At 36.9% G+C, this 23,682-nt stretch overlaps 2 protein-coding genes across 3 annotated transcripts in view; one reads left to right on the top strand and one right to left on the bottom strand.

The window, feature by feature from the left end:
- otogl (otogelin-like) overlaps window positions 1–7,705 on the bottom strand; it is a 46,385-nt gene extending 38,680 nt beyond the window's left edge. For both annotated transcript variants that reach the window (XM_034304991.2, XM_053234636.1), the window contains exons 1-5: window positions 7,343–7,705; window positions 6,989–7,031; window positions 6,339–6,384; window positions 5,933–6,011; window positions 4,473–4,565 (exon numbers count right to left, since the gene is read on the bottom strand). In XM_034304991.2, the coding sequence (XP_034160882.2) occupies window positions 4,473–4,565; window positions 5,933–6,011; window positions 6,339–6,384; window positions 6,989–7,031; window positions 7,343–7,415 (334 nt within the window). In that variant the 5' untranslated portion in view covers window positions 7,416–7,705. The remainder of the gene's footprint in view (window positions 1–4,472; window positions 4,566–5,932; window positions 6,012–6,338; window positions 6,385–6,988; window positions 7,032–7,342) is intronic.
- A 2,036-nt stretch (window positions 7,706–9,741) lies between these two features.
- On the top strand, window positions 9,742–13,134 carry gcsha (glycine cleavage system protein H (aminomethyl carrier), a). The gene is made up of 5 exons (XM_026914063.3): window positions 9,742–9,935; window positions 11,191–11,270; window positions 11,812–11,875; window positions 12,076–12,207; window positions 12,601–13,134. The coding sequence occupies exons 1-5, from the start codon at window positions 9,785–9,787 to the stop codon at window positions 12,696–12,698; spliced, it is 525 nt and encodes a 174-aa protein (XP_026769864.3). The 5' UTR covers window positions 9,742–9,784; the 3' UTR covers window positions 12,699–13,134.
- The last annotated feature ends 10,548 nt before the right edge of the window (window positions 13,135–23,682 follow it).

Consider the following 23,682-nt stretch of genomic DNA (forward strand, 5'->3'; position numbering starts at 1 on the left):
TAATTAAAAATAAATGTCAGGCTAAACATCAGGTTAATATCATTTACTGCATATCCTAATCTCTAGACAAGGTTTGCAGTGCACTGAAGCCGTAATCAGTGGCTTCAGAGTGAAGTGGGGGAGCCTTGGCACCAGGTTAACTAAAACACAAAAGGAGGAGATTGAGGCATGTTGCTCCTGAACGACTCCAAAAAAAAAAAAAAAAAAAAAAAAAAACCAGTCACTAAATACAATAAGAAACACAAACTTACATAAATAACATTTCAAACTTTATATGTGTGTAATGTATCCCATACAAAAAGTATCTGCACATCGCAACACATTTCCTACTGACCTTCTGAATGCTAAAGACTTTTTCATCTCTATGTGCTACTACTATTCATGATATCATGCTATATGTTTATGATATAATCTTGATGAGTATCGACTCATTTTAGGATTTTTCTAAAAATTAGTATCAGGCATGCACTGATCTAAACCTTTAATGTGTACATTTTGATTACTGTAACTCCTTTCAGTGATTATTTTTAAAGGCAAATACCCCTTTACTAGACTAGAAATACTACAAGGGAAAGAACAAGCAACATTTGCTATAAATATTATGCTATAAAGAGCAATAACTGCAGTGATTATCCATACATTGCAGATTATATAGACAGTATCTCTAAACTGGTGGTATTTTTGGCTTTTGTTTTTGGTCTTTTATATCTCTTTCACACCTGCATTCCAGCCTATGGCATATATATATATATATATATATATATATATATATATATATATAAATATTGTGTTCAATTATAAATCCAGTTGCAGTGCACAGTTTGTCTGTGCAATAAAAATTTAATTACTTACATTGTAATCATATTAGTAATTCAATTCAGTTATGGATAAATGAATATCTGAAAAAGTAGTACTTCTTTTTTTCCTCTTAGAAGTCACAATTTTACTCTTTTGTTAGCTTTTGTTAGTACCTCCAAGCACCCCTAGCAGTACACATACCCCTTTTGAGAAAAACTGGTCTATGCATCTAAGATAAAATCTCAAACCAATAAAAATAAATCTGTTTCTAGATCTGCACTGTTTCTTGTTGTTTTTATTGATTATGATCAGTGATGCCCAAAATCCTTTTAAGAAACACACTTCCTGCATCACTTTCATGGTCTTTATCATGACCTGTTATTGCCCTGGACACACCTGGGTGCTTTATGGTAGGTCTATACCTGGTTAATTTAACATATGTACAGAGGCTCTTTGTCAGCAGCACTTTGCTCCCAGCACATTTGCAACCCAATGCCAGCAAATTCACAGAAGAAATGAAGCATACTTACTGGCCACAGATAAAAGTGCTCTGTGTATTACATTCGATTAAGTCATTTATACTGACCTTATTGTTTTTCAGTTCTGATTTGTTTTAAGATACATTATACGGTAATGTGAGTGCATTAGATTTCATTCATAGTGAATGATGATACTGCATTAAGGAGCTGATTAACAAGTTTATTTCATCAAAAAGAACTTTTCTTTTATTTAGTGATTCATTTATCTCATGAAATTTCAATCAAAGCTCTGCCTACAGAAGAAGCTCAAGATTCAAGGTTCTGCTGCAGCCTTCTTTATTTCTTAACAATCTATTGCTTTACCCTATAAATGTCAAAAATAACATTGTATTTTATGCCTTAAACACTGGGATTACGGTTTCTGGCTGACTCAGAGCAGGCAGTCAGAAACTGTTTCTTGCAGTTTTATCATCTATAGGTTCAGTACTTCTCAACCCATAATAAATCATTGTTTTGCCTCACTTACAATCACAACCTTACCAATCATTTTTTCTAAAGTGCTGAGCTGCAGTGTTGTAGCTTTGAAAGCACTCTACCCATTTTCCATCGCATCACCTTGACAGGTAACTTAGCATCAATTAGCCATGTCTGTTACTCATTACCCTAGTATGTTTAAACTCTTCTAATTTATTATCTTTGAGTCCTGCAGCTGTTCTTGAGTGCGATTCCAAGCCTTTTCTTATGTTTTTTTTTTTTTTGTCTCTTTTCCCATTTATACCATTTGGATACCTACAGGAGCCTCTTATTGTACTGTATATTTCCTTGTTTTTGAATTGTAGAATGTGTTTAACATCATTTGCAGTGATTGTGTCCTAAATCTCATGTTAATGACAGATGATTTAAGTCTTTAAATATGCATGCAGTACATCCCCTATTTCAAAAAGCTTTTGGTACAGCCACACCGTGAAACACAAGGTTGAAAACCATACTATTTACTGACTTTGTAAGTTGTTTGTAGGGCACTGCATGTAGGTTAAAGACCGAACGTAATATTAAGGCCTACTATATAACTGTATAAGTTAGTGTATAACTATACACTATACTGATGGTGCAAAACTATAGAGTTTAAAAGTTTGCATATCCTTAGCCCAAATTAAAAAGGAAAAAAATAATTATATTTATACTGACGAGACATATGTGTATCAAATGTGTTCCAACAAAAACAAAAATTTTGAAATAGTGCCCATTAAAATATTTACTTTTAAAAATATATTATATTGATTTAAAAGTTTACATTTGCTTTTCTAATTATCTATTACTAAAAATATTCACTAATAATTTGCTCAACCTTTGTCTTTGTAACCTTTGTCTTTTAAATTTGTTAAATAGATCCACGCTGAAACCGTGGGGGTACAAACATTGCCACTCAACTGTATGTGTATCTATACTGTGAGTTTCCCATTTTGAAAATAAGGTTTTATCATTTTATCAAGACTTGAATGATCATCCTATTGGAGTCCAGGGGAAGCTGCAGAGGAGTAATATACTGTAGGTATATTTCTCAGTAATGTATGTGTACCAACGATTGATTAAATGACATAACACAAAAGCTTTTTGACACTTTTAGCATGCTTCAAAACTTTGTCACAGTGCCTAGGTTCTACTAGGAAGGAATTTGTCTAGATAGTCTGTATTTTTGCAGTATTTCTGTTCCCGAGATAAAGTCTGTCCCATTTGGAGGGCAGCATAAGGACAGCTGTCTAAGGTTCCGCATTTGGCTAAAATATCTAAAGGTACTACAAGGGTTGAAGACTTGTAACTCTGTGCTTTAATATGGACTTATAAAACTTGTGATGTTAAAACATTTACATAATATTTTTTTAATAATACATATGTACATCATTATTGTTTTTAAGTCTTTTAATATCAGTATAGGCATTCAGATTATAATGATAATGAACAGAGTGCAATGGTAATGAAACGATGAATGATATCATGATGTTTTCTTTTGCCAGGTTTTGATGGATTAGTACCCTATGATAATTCTTCTTCTTCTTTCAGTTTTTCCCTTCAGGGGTCGCCACAGCGAATCATCACTCTCCACCTATCCCTATCTTCTGCATCCTCAACACTTGCACCCACTAGCTTCATATCCTCATTTATTACCTCCATATACCTCCTCTTTGGCCTTCCTCTTTGCCTCCTGCCTGGCAGCTCCATGTTCAACATTCTCCTACCAATATACTCACTCTCCCTCCTCTGAACATGTCCAAACCATCTTAATCTGGCCTCCCTAACTTTGTCCCCCAAATGTCCAACATGAGCTGTCCCTCTGATGTACTCGTTCCTAATCCTGTCCAACCTTGTCACTCCCACAGAGAACCTCAACATCTTCAGCTCTGCTACCTCTAGTTCTGACTCCTGTCTCTTCCTCAGTGACATTGTCTCTAAACCATACAGCATAGCCGGTCTCACCACTGTCTTGTACACCTTCCCCTTGAGTCTCGCTGATATTTTTCTATCACACAGAACTCCCGACACCTTTCTCCACCCATTCCAACCTGCCTGAACTCGCTTCTTTACCTCTTTCCCGCACTCTCCATTACTCTGGACTGTTGACCCCAAGTACTTAAACTCCTGAAACTTCTTCACCTCTTCACCCTGTAATCTTACTGTTGCACTTCCCTCCCTTTCATTCACACACAAGTACCCTATGATAATTAATAGTGTAAAATGGGGAGGTGGGATTGATGGGAAGGATGGGGTTCATAAAATGAGAGAAAAGTTATAGAAGAATAACTTACTTTAGGTCAATATTGGATGTTTTTAAACCTAAGACTTTAAAATGATGCATCATGGGTAATCAATTTTTCATTTGTAATGAAAGAGCAGGTATTTTAAAAGTTACACCAATACCATGAATACTTTCAGAATAATACACATAATTGTAAATAATATTTAAAGATTTTATTATCTTAGTTATTTCTCATCTTTTTTAATAGCCTTTAAAAGATTTTTTCTGATTTTAAAATTTAATTTGAATATATTCACTATAGCATTAGGACAATAAACAATTTTGTGTTAATATCAGGTTTCTGGAAGAAGGTTTCTCATTAAGCAAATCTTTTAAATTGTTCTTTTGAGCCTCGGAATCACCAGTTTTATCTTGTTGGTTTGCGTGTGTGTGTTACTCACTGATCTGACAGCGGTCTCCCAGAGCCTGGAACTGTGCACAGTCACACTGCCCCCCCTCCTGACACCAGCCGCCATTAAGACACCCGCAATACTCTATAAACACCAATCACAAACACACATACACATATAGAACCACAGTACTTGGTAACTACTAATAGTATACTATGATACCATTATACTAATATATGTTTTACTTTAGGGTTAGTGTATTTATTACAGTTTTACTATAGTATCTTATGGTTATGATGGTTGTACTGCTGATGTGTTTGAATAACATAATAATCTTTATTCATTTAGCACCTCAATGCTCTATATATAAAAGATTAAAGGTTAAAATATGTTTACATAAAAGGCATATCTCTTAAATATTATGATCTCAGAGATTACTACAAATCAGAAAAAGTATATAAGCTCACTTAGCCTATGCAACTTTAAGGTGTAGCCATATGTCTTCTGAAATTCATATTCATATTTCCTTTAATTCAATGCAATTTTATTTATATAGCAGTTTTAACAATGGACATTGTTACAAAGCAGCTTTCCAAAAATCCGGATATGGATTTAGATCCCTAATAAGCAAGCCAAAGGTGACAGAGGCAAGGAAAAACTGCCTGAGATGACATGAGGAAGAAACCTATAGAGGAACCAGACTCAAAAGGGAACCCATCCTCTTCTGGGTGACACCGGATCGTGGGATTATGAGTTATTCCTCTTCCACAACCGTAGACTACAAAGTCAAACAGTACCAAGTTTGCTGAAAGGATCTTCAGTACGAGCATCAGGGTCATTATTAATTTCAGCTTTAAATCTTTAGTATCCAGATCAAGTTATCTACTGAATAATGAATGAGACTTGAGAGTAAACTGTTTTTAGCAAGTGCTATCCAAGTGAGACCATCCACAGACATCTCATAGCAATCCTAAGACTACCCACGTGGAGCCATCCTTAGCAGCAGTGAGTGATTCTCAAACTACTTTAAAGCTTCAATTGTGTTTACTAGAGCAATGACATACTGATGATAATCTTAAAACCCTATTCAGACTGGATTAGTTTTCTCAATTTCCATGTTCGTAAAGATTTCATTACACCCTGTAAGAGATTTTGCACACTTTCTGTCTGTATAGAGACACTCATCTCCTACGACATTTAAAAGGACACGTCAGAGAAGTGACACTTGCAGGGGCTTTAGGTATGTTTCTGAATTCCTACCACAGTTAAAGCCTGAGCTTTTTCCATGCCCCTTTTGGTCTCCAGGCCTGATTTGAAAGAGGTAGTGTGGTGACATATGGCTGAGGAACATCAGGAACATTTTGGAAGGGTGGGTTGAGTTAACACACTAAATGTCGTCTTGTTGGTTGGTTTAGGTATGCCTTTTTTTACAAGGGTAAACTTTTGCACTCAACAATATGTGACTGAAGCACAGTACATCTTCTTTGAGAGAATTTGTGTATGTGTGTTACCTGCAGATGCATCTCGAGCTGTATAATTACGCAGGACACTTCGATGGAGAGCTGAGTCAGACAGCGCTGCACTGACGGCCTGCAAATGGAAATGACGTATAAACATATGAACATTCTTTTTGTTTCGAGCTGAACGGATGTCATGGGGTCATGTTCGATTTCTGAGTGTGGAGTCAGATTAGTAAGACTGAGTCAGTGTTTCCTTAAAATGGAGTGACGGCTATAGACGTTTGGGAGTTGGGCTCTTAGTGCTGTTGCATTTGTGCTAAGTTTACAAAGACAGCTTTGTCAACATGCAGAATAGCTCAGGACTTTTGTGTGTGTGTGTGCGTGTGTGTGTGTGTGTGTGTGTGTGTGTGTGTGGTTGCTCCACTCTCTCTAGACATTTTCTCTTAGGTGTACTCACCTCCTCACGGAAGAGATCTCGTTTCTGGCGCAGTGCATTAACTCTCCTTTTAGGAGTAGCACAAAGAGAGCAGTATTAAAAGCACAGTGACGGTGGGAGCGCACCATTAGATCTACTTAAGATGCCACACAGAAACATTAATGAAGGAGCACGGTGATGCTGAAGAAAGTCGCATTTCAAAGCCTCACATTATCACTGACATTACAGGATTCATTGGCAAACTTTATAATAAGGGTTAATTTAACTGTGATAAACTTTATAACGGGGCCAATTTAACTGACTGTCAAAGCAATCTTACTCTCTCTTTCTCACTCTCTCTCACTCTCTCTCTCACACACACACACACACACACACACACAACTATAGTCCCATGAGAGGTAACATATTCTCATTTACTAGCTTTCAAATGTGCTCAGAATAGGATAAATAGCATGAGATGTAAAGAACATCTTAAATGAATCACTGATGCGCAAAGTTTTTTTTCTAGAACTTTCTTTCTGCTGACCTTTACCCAGTTCATCAATCCTTCTAAAACAGCATAGTTTAATGCTGCAAAAAGACACTCCTTTTTTCAATTCTTAAATACAAATTAGTCTATAAAGGTACTTAAATAAAAAAAACACAAAACACACTTTTATTCAAGTACTTACCTATTCAAGTTATTTTCTGTTTTTGATACCTGGCAAAGGAATCCTATCAAACAGGAAAGTGTTAGCCTGAATGAACTTTTAACTGAGTCACTGAGGGTCAATTCAGTTTTAATCAAACTAACCAAGAAAAAATACACAGGTAAAGTTTATAATGGAACCATAACAGTGGTAGTATCACATTTGGTCGCATTTAAAGCAAAAAAAAATTGTGAGAAAGCATTTAATACCTTTAGTATTTTAATTTAGACCACTTTATATGCTAAATGAGCTCCAAAAAATAAATTGGGTCTATGCTAATATGCTAATTAACAGTCCGTTATCTACTGCGTCAGAAATGTAGCATCAGTCTCCTACCTGGAAATACGACCAGTCTGAGGAAGAAAAGCGTCCACAGAGAAAACAGCTTCACTTTCCGCTGTTCGTTCATCTCAGGGCAGCGTCCGTATGGAAACAGGTTAAAATTATGAAGTCATTTTTCTTTGCTTTTTCCCCTCTCTCTCAGGTTTTTGCTAAAGCCGCCGTCAGCTCTAAGTGAGCAGACTAAAAAGCCGCGGAGTTTAAATCAGGGTCAGGCGCTGGGATGCGTTTTTATCCTGAGCGACTCGCGGCCAATTCCCATCTTCAGCTAGAGTGGAACCGCTCTCTCTACCTGAGCGCAGGTACAGCGTCCATCATAATAACCTCAATCACCCTCTCATGGGTGGAGTCTCTACCTGAGCGCAGGTACAGCGTCCATCATAATAACCTCAATCACCCTCTCATGGGTGGAGTCTCTCTACCTGAGCGCAGGTACAGCGTCCATCATAATAACCTCAATCACCCTCTCATGGGTGGAGTCTCTACCTGAGCGCAGGTACAGCGTCCATCATAATAACCTCAATCACCCTCTCATGGGTGGAGTCTCTACCTGAGCGCAGGTACAGCGTCCATCATAATAACCTCAATCACCCTCTCATGGGTGGAGTCTCTACCTGAGCGCAGGTACAGCGTCCATCATAATAACCTCAATCACCCTCTCATGGGTGGAGTCTCTACCTGAGCGCAGGTACAGCGTCCATCATAATAACCTCAATCACCCTCTCATGGGTGGAGTCTCTCTACCTGAGCGCAGGTACAGTGTCATTCATAATAACCTCAATCACCCTCTCATGAGTGGAGTCTCCACCTGAACGCAGGTACAGCATCCATCATAATAACCTCAATCACCCTCTCATAGGTGGAGTCTCTACCTGAGCGTCCATCATAATAACCTCAATCACCCTCTCATAGGTGGAGTCTCTACCTGAGCATCCATCATAATAACCTCAATCATCCTCTCATGGGTGGAGTCTCTCTGCCTGAGCGCAGGTACAGCGTCCATCATAATAACCTCAATCACCCTCTCATGGGTGGAGTCTCCACCTGAACACAGGTACAGCGTCCATCATAATAACCTCAATCACCCTCTCATAGGTGGAGTCTCTACCTGAGCGTCCATCATAATAACCTCGATCACCCTCTCATAGGTGGAGTCTCTACCTGAGCGTCCATCATAATAACCTCAATCATCCTCTCATGGGTGGAGTCTCTCTACCTGAGCGCAGGTACAGCGTCCATCATAATAACCTCAATCATCCTCTCATGGGTGGAGTCTCTCTACCTGAGCGTCCATCATAATAACCTCAATCATCCTCTCATGGGTGGAGTCTCTCTACCTGAGCGCAGGTACAGCGTCCATCATAATAACCTCAATCATCCTCTCATGGGTGGAGTCTCTACCTGAGCGCAGGTACAGCGTCCATCATAATAACCTCAATCACCCTCTCATGGGTGGAGTCTCCACCTGAGCACAGGTACAGCGTCCATCATAATAACCTCAATCACCCTCTCATGGGTGGAGTCTCCACCTGAGCGCAGGTACAGCATCCATCATAATAACCTCAATCACCCTCTCATGGGTGGAGTCTCTACCTGAGCGTTCATCATAATAACCTCAATCACCCTCTCATGGGTGGAGTCTCTACCTGAGCGTCCATCATAATAACCTCAATCATCCTCTCATGGGTGGAGTCTCTCTACCTGAGCGCAGGTACAGCGTCCATCATAATAACCTCAATCATCCTCTCATGGGTGGAGTCTCTACCTGAGCGCAGGTACAGCGTCCATCATAATAACCTCAATCACCCTCTCATGGGTGGAGTCTCCACCTGAGCGCAGGTACAGCGTCCATCATAATAACCTCAATCACCCTCTCATGGGTGGAGTCTCTACCTGAGCGTTCATCATAATAACCTCAATCACCCTCTCATGGGTGGAGTCTCTACCTGAGCCATTATACAAACCAATACCACTACATTATAGAAAGTCACCAATGACAACGTAACATCGACAAAGAAAAGCTAAATAAATCAAAGTAAATTAAAACAAAGAAATAAAGAAAATGGAAAGGAGCCAGGGGCCAGACAGAATTACACAAAAATTTCCCTCAAAAAAGTTTGAATAGAGTCCATATATTGTTTGGTTTCAAAGAATGTCGATACAGGCCTAGAATTATTATATTTACATTTATGGGTAAAATATTTTGCCATAATAATAATTAAATTAATGACAAAATATTGATTGTCATATCTACTAAATCTAAACAATATATCAACTCGACATAGACTAACATCTGACTCCATATGGTCTATAATAAATCTACTGAGATCTTTCCATAATTGTTTTGTGAGCTCAAACCATCTACAGACTAGAGCGTCGCCAGTGACGTTTTCAATGCGCGCCGCGAGCGGTCCACTGATTTAGACGTCACTGGGGAAAATGGCGGCGTGCTTTCTGTTGGGTCGCGTTTCTGCAAACTTAACTTATGCCCTGCCCCGAGTTTTGCATACAAATGTTTTCTCTCCTGCGCGACTGTTGGCGAGAACATGTTTTAAAAGAGACCTGTCACTGACTCCTCGTTTTTGTTCAGGTATTCGCTCATCTTATCTGGGTTGATCAACGTCGGCATGAGGCTGTGCACAGAAACTTATAGGACAGCTGATAAAAACTGGCCTTGTACTAATACAGCTATTGAAGTTAAATCATGCACACGACTAGTTGACTTGGTTAGACCTGTACTCGGTTTATTTCATCGCATTTATCACTGCTGGTTAACGTGTAATTAGCAACATTTCAGCGTTGGAATTTTTAAAGGTCAAGAAGAGATTATGAGCCACTAAACTAATATATAAAAAAAAAGATATATAATATAATAAAATTCTAAAAAAGAATTATCTTTCTTTCTTAGAAGGATAATTTTGAGAATGTCTTTTCAATGAAGTCTCTTATTGTCAGTGTTTTTCATGTTGTCATTATGAGCTGTAAGAGAGAGTGGCTATGAGGAAAAGTGGCACCCTGAGCCATAAAAAAATATATATTATTCTAACTACATCACTGCTTAGCCAGAACTAGTTGTTTTGGTTTAGTTCTAGTCAGCAGTGTCATGCTGATCTGTGCGTTTAATAGCCACTGTGTGTGATATAGTTAGGAATGTGCTAGGAGCAGCAGCAGAGGTGGCAGTGTAAGGTGCAGCAGTAGCGGATTATACAGTGAAAGGGTTTCCTGAGGTTGTGAAATCCAGCCTGCATTTTTGGGAAGTCACGGACACAAAAGGGATGAGAACCACTGGAGTAAGGAATTTGATCTGGTTAAAAAAAAAAAGGCAAATTGGAAAAGCATTTTAATCTGTATTTTGAAAAAGTCAAACCTGAAGGTAACTGTCTGATCATACATTGTGACTAACCATGAACCTGTGACAACTCTAGTAGCACAGGACACTCGAGTTCTTCTACTCCAACCTTGACCAACCATGTCTTCATGGACTTCGCTTTGTGCACAGGGGCATTGTCATGCTGGAGCACGTTTGGGCCTCTTAGTTCCTGTGAAGGGAAATTGTAATGCATACACAGCATACAAAGTCAGCTGTGTGCTTCAAACTTTGGCCCACATATGGGTGTCATGTTCAGGTGTCCACATACTTTTGGCCATATAGTGTATGTGTCATCTAAATTCCTAAAGACAATCCTGTGTATCCTGAATATTATGAAAAAATGCAAAAGGCTGAGCTCTGGCAACCTTGTTCATAAAGTCTCCCAACACTTTATACTTGAGAAAATTAAATAAAGTGCTGTGTTAGCTAACCTATATAATAACACCTTGTCCAATTTTTGTGTCTCAATCCACAGCACTGAAGTACACAGACAAACACGAGTGGGTGCGAGTGGAAAATGGCATAGGCACTGTGGGCATCAGTAACTTTGCTCAGGTGAGTAGACTAGTCAGTGTTCAAAGGGATTCAGTGTAACTTTGGTCATTTTCTGAAATGTTTCAAAAAACTGCTGTGTTTATCTTGGTTAGTATGCGGACAGCGTCATATTTGCATCTCCACGTCTGTTTGAAATTCCCTTTTGAACTTCATCATTTTCCAGCATCCAGCATGCACAAAACAAGCTCATCATCTTGTTTCTGATTTTCTTTCTTTCACTTAATGCCACATTGGTCTGTCTTTGTTTCTTTGTGCTTATAATATTACAGTTGCACTGACATCCATCCATCCCTTTATTTATTTATTAGTTAATTTATTGATTGATTTATTTATGATACACATTCCAAAAAAATTGATGCTCAATTTCCTAGAGCCTGCCTTTATCCTGTGGTGCTCTGTAGTGATCAAAGTAACCTTTAATTTGTAGCATATGAATGGTATATGGTGTAGATAAAGACGTAAAGCTTGATAAAGCCGTTCACAGAGATATCCTGAGTGTCTGGGTTTTAGTGATGTTCTGACATCTGCCTCATCCCTCCAGGAGGCTTTGGGTGATGTGGTCTACTGTGGTCTCCCTGACGTTGGCACAAAACTCTCCCAGTCAGGTAAGGATCAGTAATGAGTGTTTGGTCTTTGGCTGTATTTTCATTGATAGATATAAAATCTTTTATTTTGCACACAAGCATTCTTCGGCATTTCCTTTATGGTATGAATGAAAGGCACTGATTTTAAATTGTACTGAAACTCATTTGTATTGAAGCAAGTGATTGCACATCCATGCATTGTGTGTATGTATTGTGTGTAGATGAGTTTGGCACTCTGGAGAGTGTGAAGGCAGCGAGCGAGCTGTACTCTCCTTTAACAGGGGAGGTGACCGAGGTTAACCACGCTCTTGCTGACAATCCTGGACTAGTCAATAAGTCTTGCTACAAAGATGGTGAGATTCTTCATTCCTGATCATTCTTAATATAAAAGGAATTCTTCCACTGGGGCAGTGGTGGATCGTGGTTAAGCCTCTAGGCTGCTGATCAGAAGGTCATGAGATCAAGCCCCAGCACTGCCAAGTTGCCAGAATCTTTTGACCCTCTCTGCACCAGGGACATTATATTATGATCCCAGTTTCCTAACAAGCTGGGATATGCAAAGAAAACGAAATTCACTCTACTTGAACATGTAACAAAGGCTCTTCAACAACGATTCTTTGTATGTTCATTCAGTGTTGTTTAATTTGCTCTAAATTTTAAAAGTTTAAATTGCTGATTCATTGGCAGCACTAGAATGTGTTACTGTGCATCAATAATCAACGTTGTGTGTGTTTTGTTTGTTTCAGGCTGGCTGATGAAAATGACAATATCAGTACCAGAAGAACTGGAGGCTCTAATGGATGAAGCAGCATATGAGAGATACATCAAATCTATAGAAGACTAGTAATGATCCAGAACCAACCTCGTGCATGGGTTTGATATGTTCGTGTTCTCCTGTGGATGAAAATGACAGACAATATGGTAGACTGTGGACTGCCTGTTTCTTTATTACTGATTTGTCTGATTAAAGCCCACTGCTTTAGTGTAGATATATAGATATATTCCAGGCAATAAAGCCACCAAAATAACCAACTGTATAATGAATGGTAATGGTAATGAATCATTCAGTTCATTCTCGCTGCATTCCAGCTTAAAGCTAATAATGTGATGATGGTTCAGTCTGTGTATGGAGGTGTATGACACACAGTTTGCATGCAGACTCAGTGTTAGTTTGGTTTTGATGACCAGTTTATGATCTGGTCCTTCCTTGTTTTTGTTTAGAGTCAGCAGCTGGTAGGTGAAGATTACTAACCTTATTAAAACACTACTGGTTTTCTGAATCTTGTGTTCTGAATTTTTCCATAATCTAAAGCCTGAGGTGTTAATAACCGGTTTCTTGATTAGGATCTTTGATTTCAGCGAGAGGAAATTGGTTGTTTTCTCTTGTTCCTCAAAACAGCAAGATTTCATTTCACCATTATTAGCATGCATATGACTCTAAGAGCTGTCATTAAGTATTTGTTAATGGTATATTCAATAACTACATATCCCTCACTACAGTTTAATTAAAACAAACTAACTAAACTAAACATTTTATTTTCTGATTAGAACTATGTGGACATTTCAGATTGTGTAATGATTGTCTCCCCAGCAATGCAAAAACTCATGAACAGTGGTAGTACTAGAAAATTTTGCAGGAATGACAGTGTCGCTTCCACAGCACGTGTATTTTTACACAAGATGCATGGTGTGTTGGTGTATTTTGTACACATTTATAGTGGCAAAGTCTTTACTGAAAGCAGCAAAGTCAGGTACGATTGCAGTTTGCGTGCATTCTATGGCTATTTCCCCCTCTCTAGCTAGTTTAAAACGCTACACTGATCAGCAGAGTACTATAACATGTAGGAGTAGTGAGCACATCACATCTGGTTTAAGAAAATATGAGCTTTACTGTCCTGTCTTTAACTGTCTACTGTCACACTGTGACAAGTGGCTTATTAACGATATAGGTTAGGAGTTTTGTCAGGGAAGCTTGGCAAGACTTTTGGATTTTTCTATTTACCATGTCGAGAGATTGTATCCTACAAATGCAAAAAAAAAAAAAGCATTGTCTGAAGCTTTCTTGTGCTCAGTCGTAAATGATGAATATATATATATATATATATATATATATATATATATATATATACATATATATATATATATATATATATACATATATACATATATATTTTAAATGAGTTACTTATACAGCTCATACTCACAATTATCTCATTCATAGTGCAGCCACTTTGCTAATTCATCCCTTTAACTGTTTGAAAAAAAGTTAGAACTACTCACCATTACCACACACAAACTACTACACTTAAACTGAGTGTATAAAATTTTAACAGTTGCTACTAGATGGTGCTTCGCTTTCAGGAACAGAGCTGAGTGAGGAGGAAAGAAGCCACTTTAGCTTTTGTGGTTGTAAAACATGAGCTGATATAAGCAGGTAACCCATTTTAATTGGCACTTTGGTAAACCTCATTAGACATCATCTTTATCAAATATAATCTTGTCCAACTCGAATTGGCCAGAAGGAAATAGCAGAAAAATGAAATTAAGAAATCTCAGGGAAAAAAACAATAACAACAATATTTTTTTATTTTGCAGTCAGTGGAAAATTCTCCACAGAAGCTTTAGAGTAAGATGCTAATTATGGAAATAACTTGACAGGAGCTTTATTAGTTTTATACTAAATATTAGTAAATTCATGAATCCCACAGCATTATAGACCAAACTTATAATGTAAGCAACCGTGTCTGTGGATCATAAATAAGGAACTGTAGACACTGTGTTCAAAATGGCCGAAGTAACGTTGATTTAAAAACGTACAATAATAATAACCTATAAAGGCTATTCATATAGGCTCATTAATACTTCAATGGTATCATCTTAATGTACTGTTTAATATAAAATCAAATTCAAATGCATGTTGAAGGAATTTGAAAGACTTATCATAAAATATAAATCTGTTCTATTAATGAGATCTATTAATGAGAGACAGTCCTACATAGTGTAGGTTGTGTAATCACAGTAATAAATGTCACACAAGGCCCATCCTCAACTAAGCTCAAATTCACAGAAAATACAGCCAGACCCTTCAGTAGTGTCAATTTCAGAAACTTTGGAGTTGACTAATTCCTAATGCTTGGAATCAGAAAACCGTTCTTTTCGGAATACTATACAGCAGTACAGGTTTGGTTCTTGTCTGTCAGCTCAATGCTTGTTTTTTTTTTTTAAACAATAATCATTTAAGTCTCCAGCATGCACTTTTCATATAATAAATATAATAAAGGCATTTTAGTTGTAGCCTAACGTGACGCTGGAGAACTGTACTGAATATCATAACAGAAGTGTCACACAAACTCCATATGTGAATTTTACACATGGTTTTTAGAAACAGTTCAGTTCACACATTTTTCACATGTAGTTTGTGTTTATTTTTCACATGTCATGTGTTGACTTGAATTCACATGTGCAACTTTTTAGGACATAACATGATGAAATGCACCTTCGCATATTCAAGCAATTAGCATATTACTCACATAATTACATGTGAAATTAATGTGATTTTTTATATAAGGAAGGTGAACTTAATAAAAACTTAGTGAATATATGGTGTATCTTTCTAAATATTTTCAAATACATACATTGCATACGCATAGCAACTATAGAATGCAAATTCAGGCCAGTAGGTGGTGCTAACATCAATTAACAGTAAAAATAAATTCTAACATTACTAATATGCCATAATTATAATCATACTCAGGATAATAATATTATACAACATTTGGGCAGCTTTTACGATTGTGGCACAAATAAGATTAAGCTAAATGAAAAGGTGCAGAGAGAAATGTTGAGAGGTTTCACTTTCCTGTCAAACACACAGTCTTTTTCTTTCATGTGTATTGACTTACAAGGGGAATCAAGTTCCCTTAAAGAGGAACAAATAGGTGGAAAATGAAAATTGAACAGGGAGCCTATACCTGAGGGAGGAGTAATCAATAATGTTTAGACAGCAGAACAAGACTTACAGGCAGCAGATCAATACGGGGAGAAACGCCCTCTCTCTCTCTGCCTCTCTTTTTCTGTGTGTGTGTGTGTGTGTGTGTGTGTTCTACTGACCTTATAGGATCTGATCAGGTCTTTATTTAAAGCTTGCTCCCTAGTGAGGTGAGTGTGCAGTAATTACTGAGAGAGAGCGATTGAGAGAGAGGGAGAGAGAGTGTGCGTGTGTGTGTAAGAGAGAGAGCTTCAGAAAAACCTAAACCTGTTATCACACAAGCTGCAGTGATTGTGATATGATTAGATTTAGATTTCTTGCTACATCTCAGTTGTTACACTTACGAAGGGATAAAAAAAAAGGGAAATTTTTAAGACAAAGTAGTCAGTTAAAATAAGAATAAATCAAGGTAAGGGAAAAATAAAAGACAAAAAGATATGTTACATAAAGTAAATAAATGGCAGATCTGTGTATTATACACTGAAATGTACAAGCATGATCCACAGATGTATAAAAAATCAAAATAGAACAGGACAAAATAAGTTGGAATTTCGAATAAATGGAAACTCATGTATTTAGGATCAGTTTTATCCGTTGTGCACAGGACAAAAATTCAAAACATGCAGTGAGAGAGAATTTCACTCATCATTGTTTTATAATTATATAATTATAATAATTGTAATGATGATAATTCTGTTGCGTTAGTATATCGTGGCCTTATGACCATAAATCAGGCTACAGCAGAGGGAAAAAAGAAATAGTTACAGCTTTATTAAGGGCATATGAATGCATCTGAACAGCAGGATGGGTTATGACCCGTAACGTGACCCGAGGCCTCAGAGTCTCCAAGCAATTAATGTAAAATTTATATATTATAGTATAGTATATTGTAGCCATTGCATAAAAGTTGATCCATAATCCAACCACAGGTAGACAAACAGGACAAGTTTGAGAGAAGGACAGTGAGATGGACAAATATGAGAATAAAAGAAGAACAACAGAGGATGAACAGAGAGCAAAAATGAAGCAATTACTGCTCAGAAGATGGTGTTGCCATGGAAATAATGAGGATGGTTTGAATTGGACGCAGCGGGTGACCTCCACTTTTGCTGATTGTTCATTTAAAGACATATAAAGGGACACAGTTTATCAACAGCTGCTTGATTCATCACTGTCTCTGCATGTTTTCTCCTCTCAGAGCAGAGGACATCCTCAGCTCAGTCTGTTTCTCAGCTAAACATGCGCACACACTTCACCAGTGAAAAGAGCACAGTGCATGTTCATTTTCAAGATTTCACCAGCTCATTTATGCCTCTATGCTATAAACCTGAATCTCTTCATCCACTGCCCTCTCTCTTTCTCTCTTTCTCTCCCTCTCCCTGAATTCATGTCTACGTCTCATTAACGCGGAGCTCAGACGTGCTGTAGCAGGTGACAGGGAGAACTAATCACTCTGCAGATTAAAAATAAATGAAGAGAAACGTGTTTTAGAAAAACGGCGGAGCACAGATCATAAATCATCCAGGCTGGAGCGAGATCCCTCCCAACTGTCCACACACACACAGACACATCACACATCACACACACCACAGACAAATTACATTACAGAAATCACATTACTGCAGCCTTTCGGGGAGGACGAGTGAAGGGGAAAGAGGGAGAGAAGGAGACGAAGCAGCACAGAGATGAGACATGGCCTGAAAATGACACACAGTAAAAACACTGGAAAAGAATCACCATAGTCCATTGGATTTGAAATATTAAAGCTATAGCTTGTCCATCATTTGCAAATTAGTCATCATGCATAATTTGATAATTCTATACATATGTTGTAGTAATATCATATTTTTGTGATTGCCTCATATAATAATAATATTATGCATATTTTACAGTCATACATAGTGAGCGATTAGGTTTCTGATTTCTTTACAAATCAGACAATGATTAATGATGCATAAATCAGACTGTGTATAATAATTTTAAAAAAGATTGATTAGGTTTTTTTTTCTCTTTTTCCTTTTGTCTTTTAACATCTATGTGCTCTAGCCCATCTGTCAACCACAGAAGTGTTTTTTTGTTTTTCTATTTTTCTATTTATGATTTATTTTGGTTAAATGTATTTCTTTTCTTATATTAGTTATATTATTAATTAACTGATGGAAAGACAACTGAAAAAAGAAATTCTGAATTTTTTTAACCATAAAATGTTTTTTTTTTTTAAATACAACTCAGCAATAATAAACAATAAACACTGTAAAAAGAATAATAGTAAACAACTGAAACTTGAAATGTTAAAAAATAATAAAGAATATTTTTCATTAAATAATTCATTACATCCATGATTGAGAATGAGTTCGACTTGTTGGTCAATTAACAAAATTTATGTGCCTATAATTAACATTATTTACTAGATTAGTTGACATTAATGAACTGTAAGTAATATCAAAAGTGACAGAACAGCCGTCCTTACCTCATCTGGCTACATATCTGTCTAAACATGGATAGTATGCCTTCACTTGCCTGTATTTAGAATATATTTTTGAACATTTGTACAAATTTTGTACATTTTTATATGTGAACCAGACTTTTCTTTTTTGCAGTACTACTGTACATAAGCTCATATGTATATCCAATATATAATATTTAACTTACTTTAATTATTTTAATATTTTCTGTTGTTTTGTACTGTGTCAATGTAACACTTTTTTAAATTTTCCACAAGGCTTTAATAGAATATTGTTTGGATTTTCCTCCTGATTTTTTGGTCTGAACACAGCAGGTCAATTGCAGCAGGCTGCAGTTCCACATGTGGCCGCTAGGAGTCACTCTCTGACTGTGACAACACAATCATAAATGAAGCGTTTCTATGCTAATGTTTCGCAAATTCTGACCGATTTCCACATTCAAATGTGTTTTTCAACCAATAAACCTAATATTATCCAAACAATAAAATAACCCACCTCTAGAAACACGCGCAGTCATGGAGAGACTTTACACACTTTCACTGACATCACTTGAACACTTTTCCCACCTCACAGTCGCCTCAGCAGAAGCTAACGTTTTGTCACGTTTAAGCGCTTTTGCATTCAATTTTTATGATGTTTACTTCATAGCTTTCGTTAATAATTTTAAATTTGTGTAAAAACTGATAGATGTAAACCTGGTTTTAAGTTTACATACCAAACCAAGTTACTAAAAAGCTAAAAAAGTATAGGCCAGAATAGCAACCTGCATCACCAGGACCTATGACCAAAGCTTGTCCTGCTTCATCATAGCATTTCTATAGTGCTCAGTAACACATATAAAGTTTATTTGTGTATATTTTTTTAACATAATATAGTACGTATAGTACGTATATGAACGAGGATGCCTTTTTGTGCCCAAAGGATGCCGATTTTACAGAAAATATGCATATTAATATATAGTATTATATTAATATATATATTAATATATATTATATTATAGTATTTTATAATACATAATATTTTATAATATTTCACTCTCACTTCTGTGTTGTCATAATAAGGAAGAATAACACTCTGCCTTAAATATTAACACAACTGTTGTTTAAAAAAAGGAAACTTTTCTCTTAACCATATAATAATCAAATAAATATTTTTAAAAAAAACATATAATAATCATATTATATTAAAGAATAATATATAGTACACAAACTAGGATAATTTGTGGCATAGGCAAGCCTAATATTCTGACAGTTTTTAGTGCAGTAGTTTAGGACACAGCCGCAATGACCTGTTTATTGACAGCCTAGGCAAGGAAAGTGGAAAGAGATACCTGCTGTGTGTGTGTGTGTGTGTGTGTGTGTGTCAGTGTTTGTCAAAGAGAAAGATGGAGAAAGAGGCAGAGAGTGTGTTTTTGTCCATGTTTTGAGAAATAGCTGTTGGAAATGTGTTAAAGAGAAAAAATGGAAGTAGAGAGGAGAAAAAACTCACAAAAAGCACACAGGGAGAGAGCCGAGGGAGGAGAGGAGAGGATGGACGAGAAAGACCACGTTCCTTTGTTCTTCTTTTTCTTCACTTGGAGGGGGCTCTCACAATAGCACCGAATTTGGTTTCACAGCGCACACACAGAACTCGCCCTCTGGGGACGGCAGCATCGTTTGTGCCTGTGTGAATAAGTGTGTCTGAAGGTGTGTTTTCTGCAGCACCTTTTTCTTTTTTTCTTCTCCTTTATGAATGATCACAGCCTTGTACACTGCAGAGTTTGTGAATCTTAAACCAAACACACATACATATGTATATATAATGTCTATTTCCATTTCTGCTTTCTGTAAACCAAGCAAATCAAGTTCAAGCAATCAACCTTGAGCTCTCTCTCTCTCTCTCTCTCTCTCTCTCTCTCTCACACACACACACACACACACACACACACACACACACACACACACACCTTAGTTTAACATCATTATTAATGCAGCTACTAAATTCTATGCTACACCTAAATCCATGTTTTGGTATTAAGTCAGTTTTCCTTGAACGGATCAGCCAAATGCCCCACAAGGTGAAAACTGTCAGATATTCCTATTTTGTTCAGATATTTTCTTCCCAATAAGATATAAAAAGTCCTCACACACCACACACCTACACACAAATATTCAGCTTCAGGTGTTTCTAAAGACACAGTGCTCAAGCACCATCTCTACAGATCTCTCTGTGAATGTCCAATCATCCTGTAATAATTCCTTTAATTCAGATAATCCATGAATCTCCTTGTCAGCTGATCCTCATCCTCTCAGTATTCACTTATAGCATTACCTTTAGGGCACTGTGGGAAATGGAGAGAGAAAAAGATTACCACAAACAACTGTACAGTGACATTTACTTGTAACGATCGACCACATCTCTCTCTCTCTCTCTCTCTCTCTCTCTCACACACACACACACACACGCACACACACACTTCAACAAACCTTTTTTGCAGAAAAAATCTAGTAGCATGTTATTTTACTATTTTCTAACGACATAGTATTTAAATGGTGTTATATATAAATAAGCTATCATAGTAATATCTGGTACAGCCCTTGTCTACTGTATATTATATAGTGGTGCATAATAATAATTTATGTGAAATTGGATGGATTAGATATTAAAGGTAATAATAGTACTAAAGTTCAATAATTACTCAGCACTTAATGTGTATTATGTAGTTCTTTTAAGTAAATACTCAGTTCATGCTTTCCATCTTTGAAATGTAAATTGGAAGGGAATGTGATACTCAATACTGCGTAGACAAAATGTGCTTTACTCTGTCTAGATTTCCTCTATTTTCTTAAAACCATGTCCTACCTGCAGCAAAACTGATCTGAAAAGAGAACTAAGTGCACAAAATGTGACTAAAATCACTTTCGTACAAATCAATTGATACAACTACAAAGCAAACACAAAGATTAACTCAAAGGATCTGCTGAAGACGTGCTGTGAAGTAGTTAAAATGACAGGGATTACAACAGCCATTCTGTGGCTAACATCATTGAGAAGGTGTCTGTAGTGCTCCACACAAAACTGATAAGTGATTTGTGCAAAAAAAAAACCCTACATTTTACAGTAAATTACTGGCAATTAAGTTGTTACTGCAAGAATTACACACTAAAACTGTAAACACCATACTTACCGTACATTTCTGTAAGATCACAAAACAGCTGAAAATCAATCCCACAGTTTAAAAAAAAGTTCAATTTCAGTCATTTAGAGGATACATAGAAACTAGAAAATAGCCTTTATTTTCCACATATCCAAGCATTTTTTTTTTTACGTCTGATAACTTCCTAGAAACAACTAACACTTCCCACAATGCATCATATTACTGTAATTTATTGTGATGTTTTTTTAATGTTATTGTATTGTAATGTTTCATAATAAGCCAGATTATTGTAAAATGTTGCTGTAAGAATTACAGAAATTGTTTACAATGTAGAAGAGCAGGTATTTGATCTCAAGGACCATAAGCAAAGCTATAGAGACCCGAGTAACAAATCGAAGAAAGCCACTGAAGAAAACACCATACCATATGCAATGAAAAAAACTTAGATAGTGAGATGGAAAGAAGGTTCAGAAAGGCAGGATCCAGTAAAACTGATCAATACTTTGATCTCAGGGATTCTCAGAGGGAACACATATATCAAAAATATATAGCTGTTATAACGTAAGTGATACATACACATATATCAAAAATATATAGCTGTTATAACGTAAGTGATAACAGGAACTATCTTGTTTCACAGATGCCCCACAGCATTAACTGTAAATATAAATAAATAAAAAGTAGGCAATGTCATTATGTAATACATAAAAAGTGTAATCATGGCAAATTGTTGTGGTATAAGAGGAATAAAACACTTCTGGATGTGCAGTTATAGGAAAATAATCAGCTTTGGGGTGGTAACAGTAACTCTGCTCTGCATCACATCACTGCATCACTGATTATTTTCCTATAACATTATGCCCTCAAGTGTTTTATTCCTTACTTACCACATACCTACTTATTAAATACTATGTTTACCATATTGTAATTTACCATATTGCAAAATACCATGTTCCCCTGAGAACACAGACATGCACTGCTGTCTAAGCTATATTCAATCCATAACCCCTTAAACCTTTACCTTTTGAGAATATTTTTAATCTTATTAAACTCCAGGATCCATCAGTGTGTACGAAGTTACATTCCTCATAGTCATAACTAAAAACCTTTTCTACTGTAACTACTGTAGTTACTGAATAATTCATAGTAGATACTAAATATTATGATTTAAGATGAATGAATAATCAGAGAGTACTTTAAGGGGTTAACCAATTTCCATCTGATTGACATTCCCAAAACTAAAAGATTAATATTATTGCAACATGGATGGTCAATTATTTAGTACCAACTGACAGAAAATCTTTTAAGTTTAAATAAAGGATGATCATCAGGTTTAGGGATTCTCGGGCTTAGAATTTGTGCATAAAGCATTAAAAAGTCTCAAGATCCCTCTCCTTCTTCTTGTTTTGTAAGGCAGTGAATCAGTGTGAAAATGTAGCTTCGAAAACCCCACCAGAAAGAATTTTCATGCACTGAAGACTATTTATACATGAGTATACACACACACGCACACACACACACACACACACACACACACACACGCTGTCCTGCGAGAGCCAGCATCCGCGTCAAATATGATACCTTCGCATATTAGTACACCTACCCGTGTTGATCTCCATGGCAACGCTACCTGAAGGCCTCGTGACACGCATGGCAATTGTAATTCCATGCTGTTCTTAATATTTCCCATGCTTGCACTCTTTCTCTCTCTCTCTCTCTCTCTCTCTCTCTCTCTGTGAGACAGATGAAAACAGATAAGGAAAGAGAAAGACAGAAGAAGTGTGTGAGAGAGATTTACTCTCTCTTCCCCACTAATGGAGAGAGAGATGTGAGAATAATATGATGTAGAGGAGCAGAGACCTTGTAACTATCGACCAGGTCACACACACACCTTCCTGAAAACCATATGACTCTTTGGGTCAAGGGTCAGGCCAGGGGCTGATGGGAAATGGGATTTATATACCGCTGGGCCCCGGTAGTACCCATTACTGTAAGTCATTCTGTGTGTGTGTGTGTGTGTGTGTGTTGGGTGTGTGTGTATGCTTCCTTAAGAGACATTAACAGTAAGGGTGAAAAAAAAGATGATGTAATCTACATGTTTCAGTTCACAGGCAAAACCACTGCTATTGTCAAATACGGTGGCCTGAAGCCATTTCCTTTTATTGACTACATCATAAATAGCTGAACACACTGACTCTCATTTACCTTATTACAGTACAGATTGTGATGTCATGATATA

This window comes from Pangasianodon hypophthalmus, chromosome 6 (assembly GCF_027358585.1).
Source record: "Pangasianodon hypophthalmus isolate fPanHyp1 chromosome 6, fPanHyp1.pri, whole genome shotgun sequence".
NCBI lineage: Eukaryota > Metazoa > Chordata > Actinopteri > Siluriformes > Pangasiidae > Pangasianodon > Pangasianodon hypophthalmus.

Excerpts from the sequence above, each read along its gene's own strand:
- gcsha (XM_026914063.3), top strand. The coding sequence starts at position 9,785 with ATGGCGGCGTGCTTTCTGTTGGGTCGCGTTTCTGCAAACTTAACTTAT. Across the intron at positions 11,271-11,811 it reads GCATCAGTAACTTTGCTCAG|GAGGCTTTGGGTGATGTGGT; the intron begins GTGAGTAGACTA and ends TCATCCCTCCAG. Across the intron at positions 11,876-12,075 it reads CACAAAACTCTCCCAGTCAG|ATGAGTTTGGCACTCTGGAG; the intron begins GTAAGGATCAGT and ends TATTGTGTGTAG.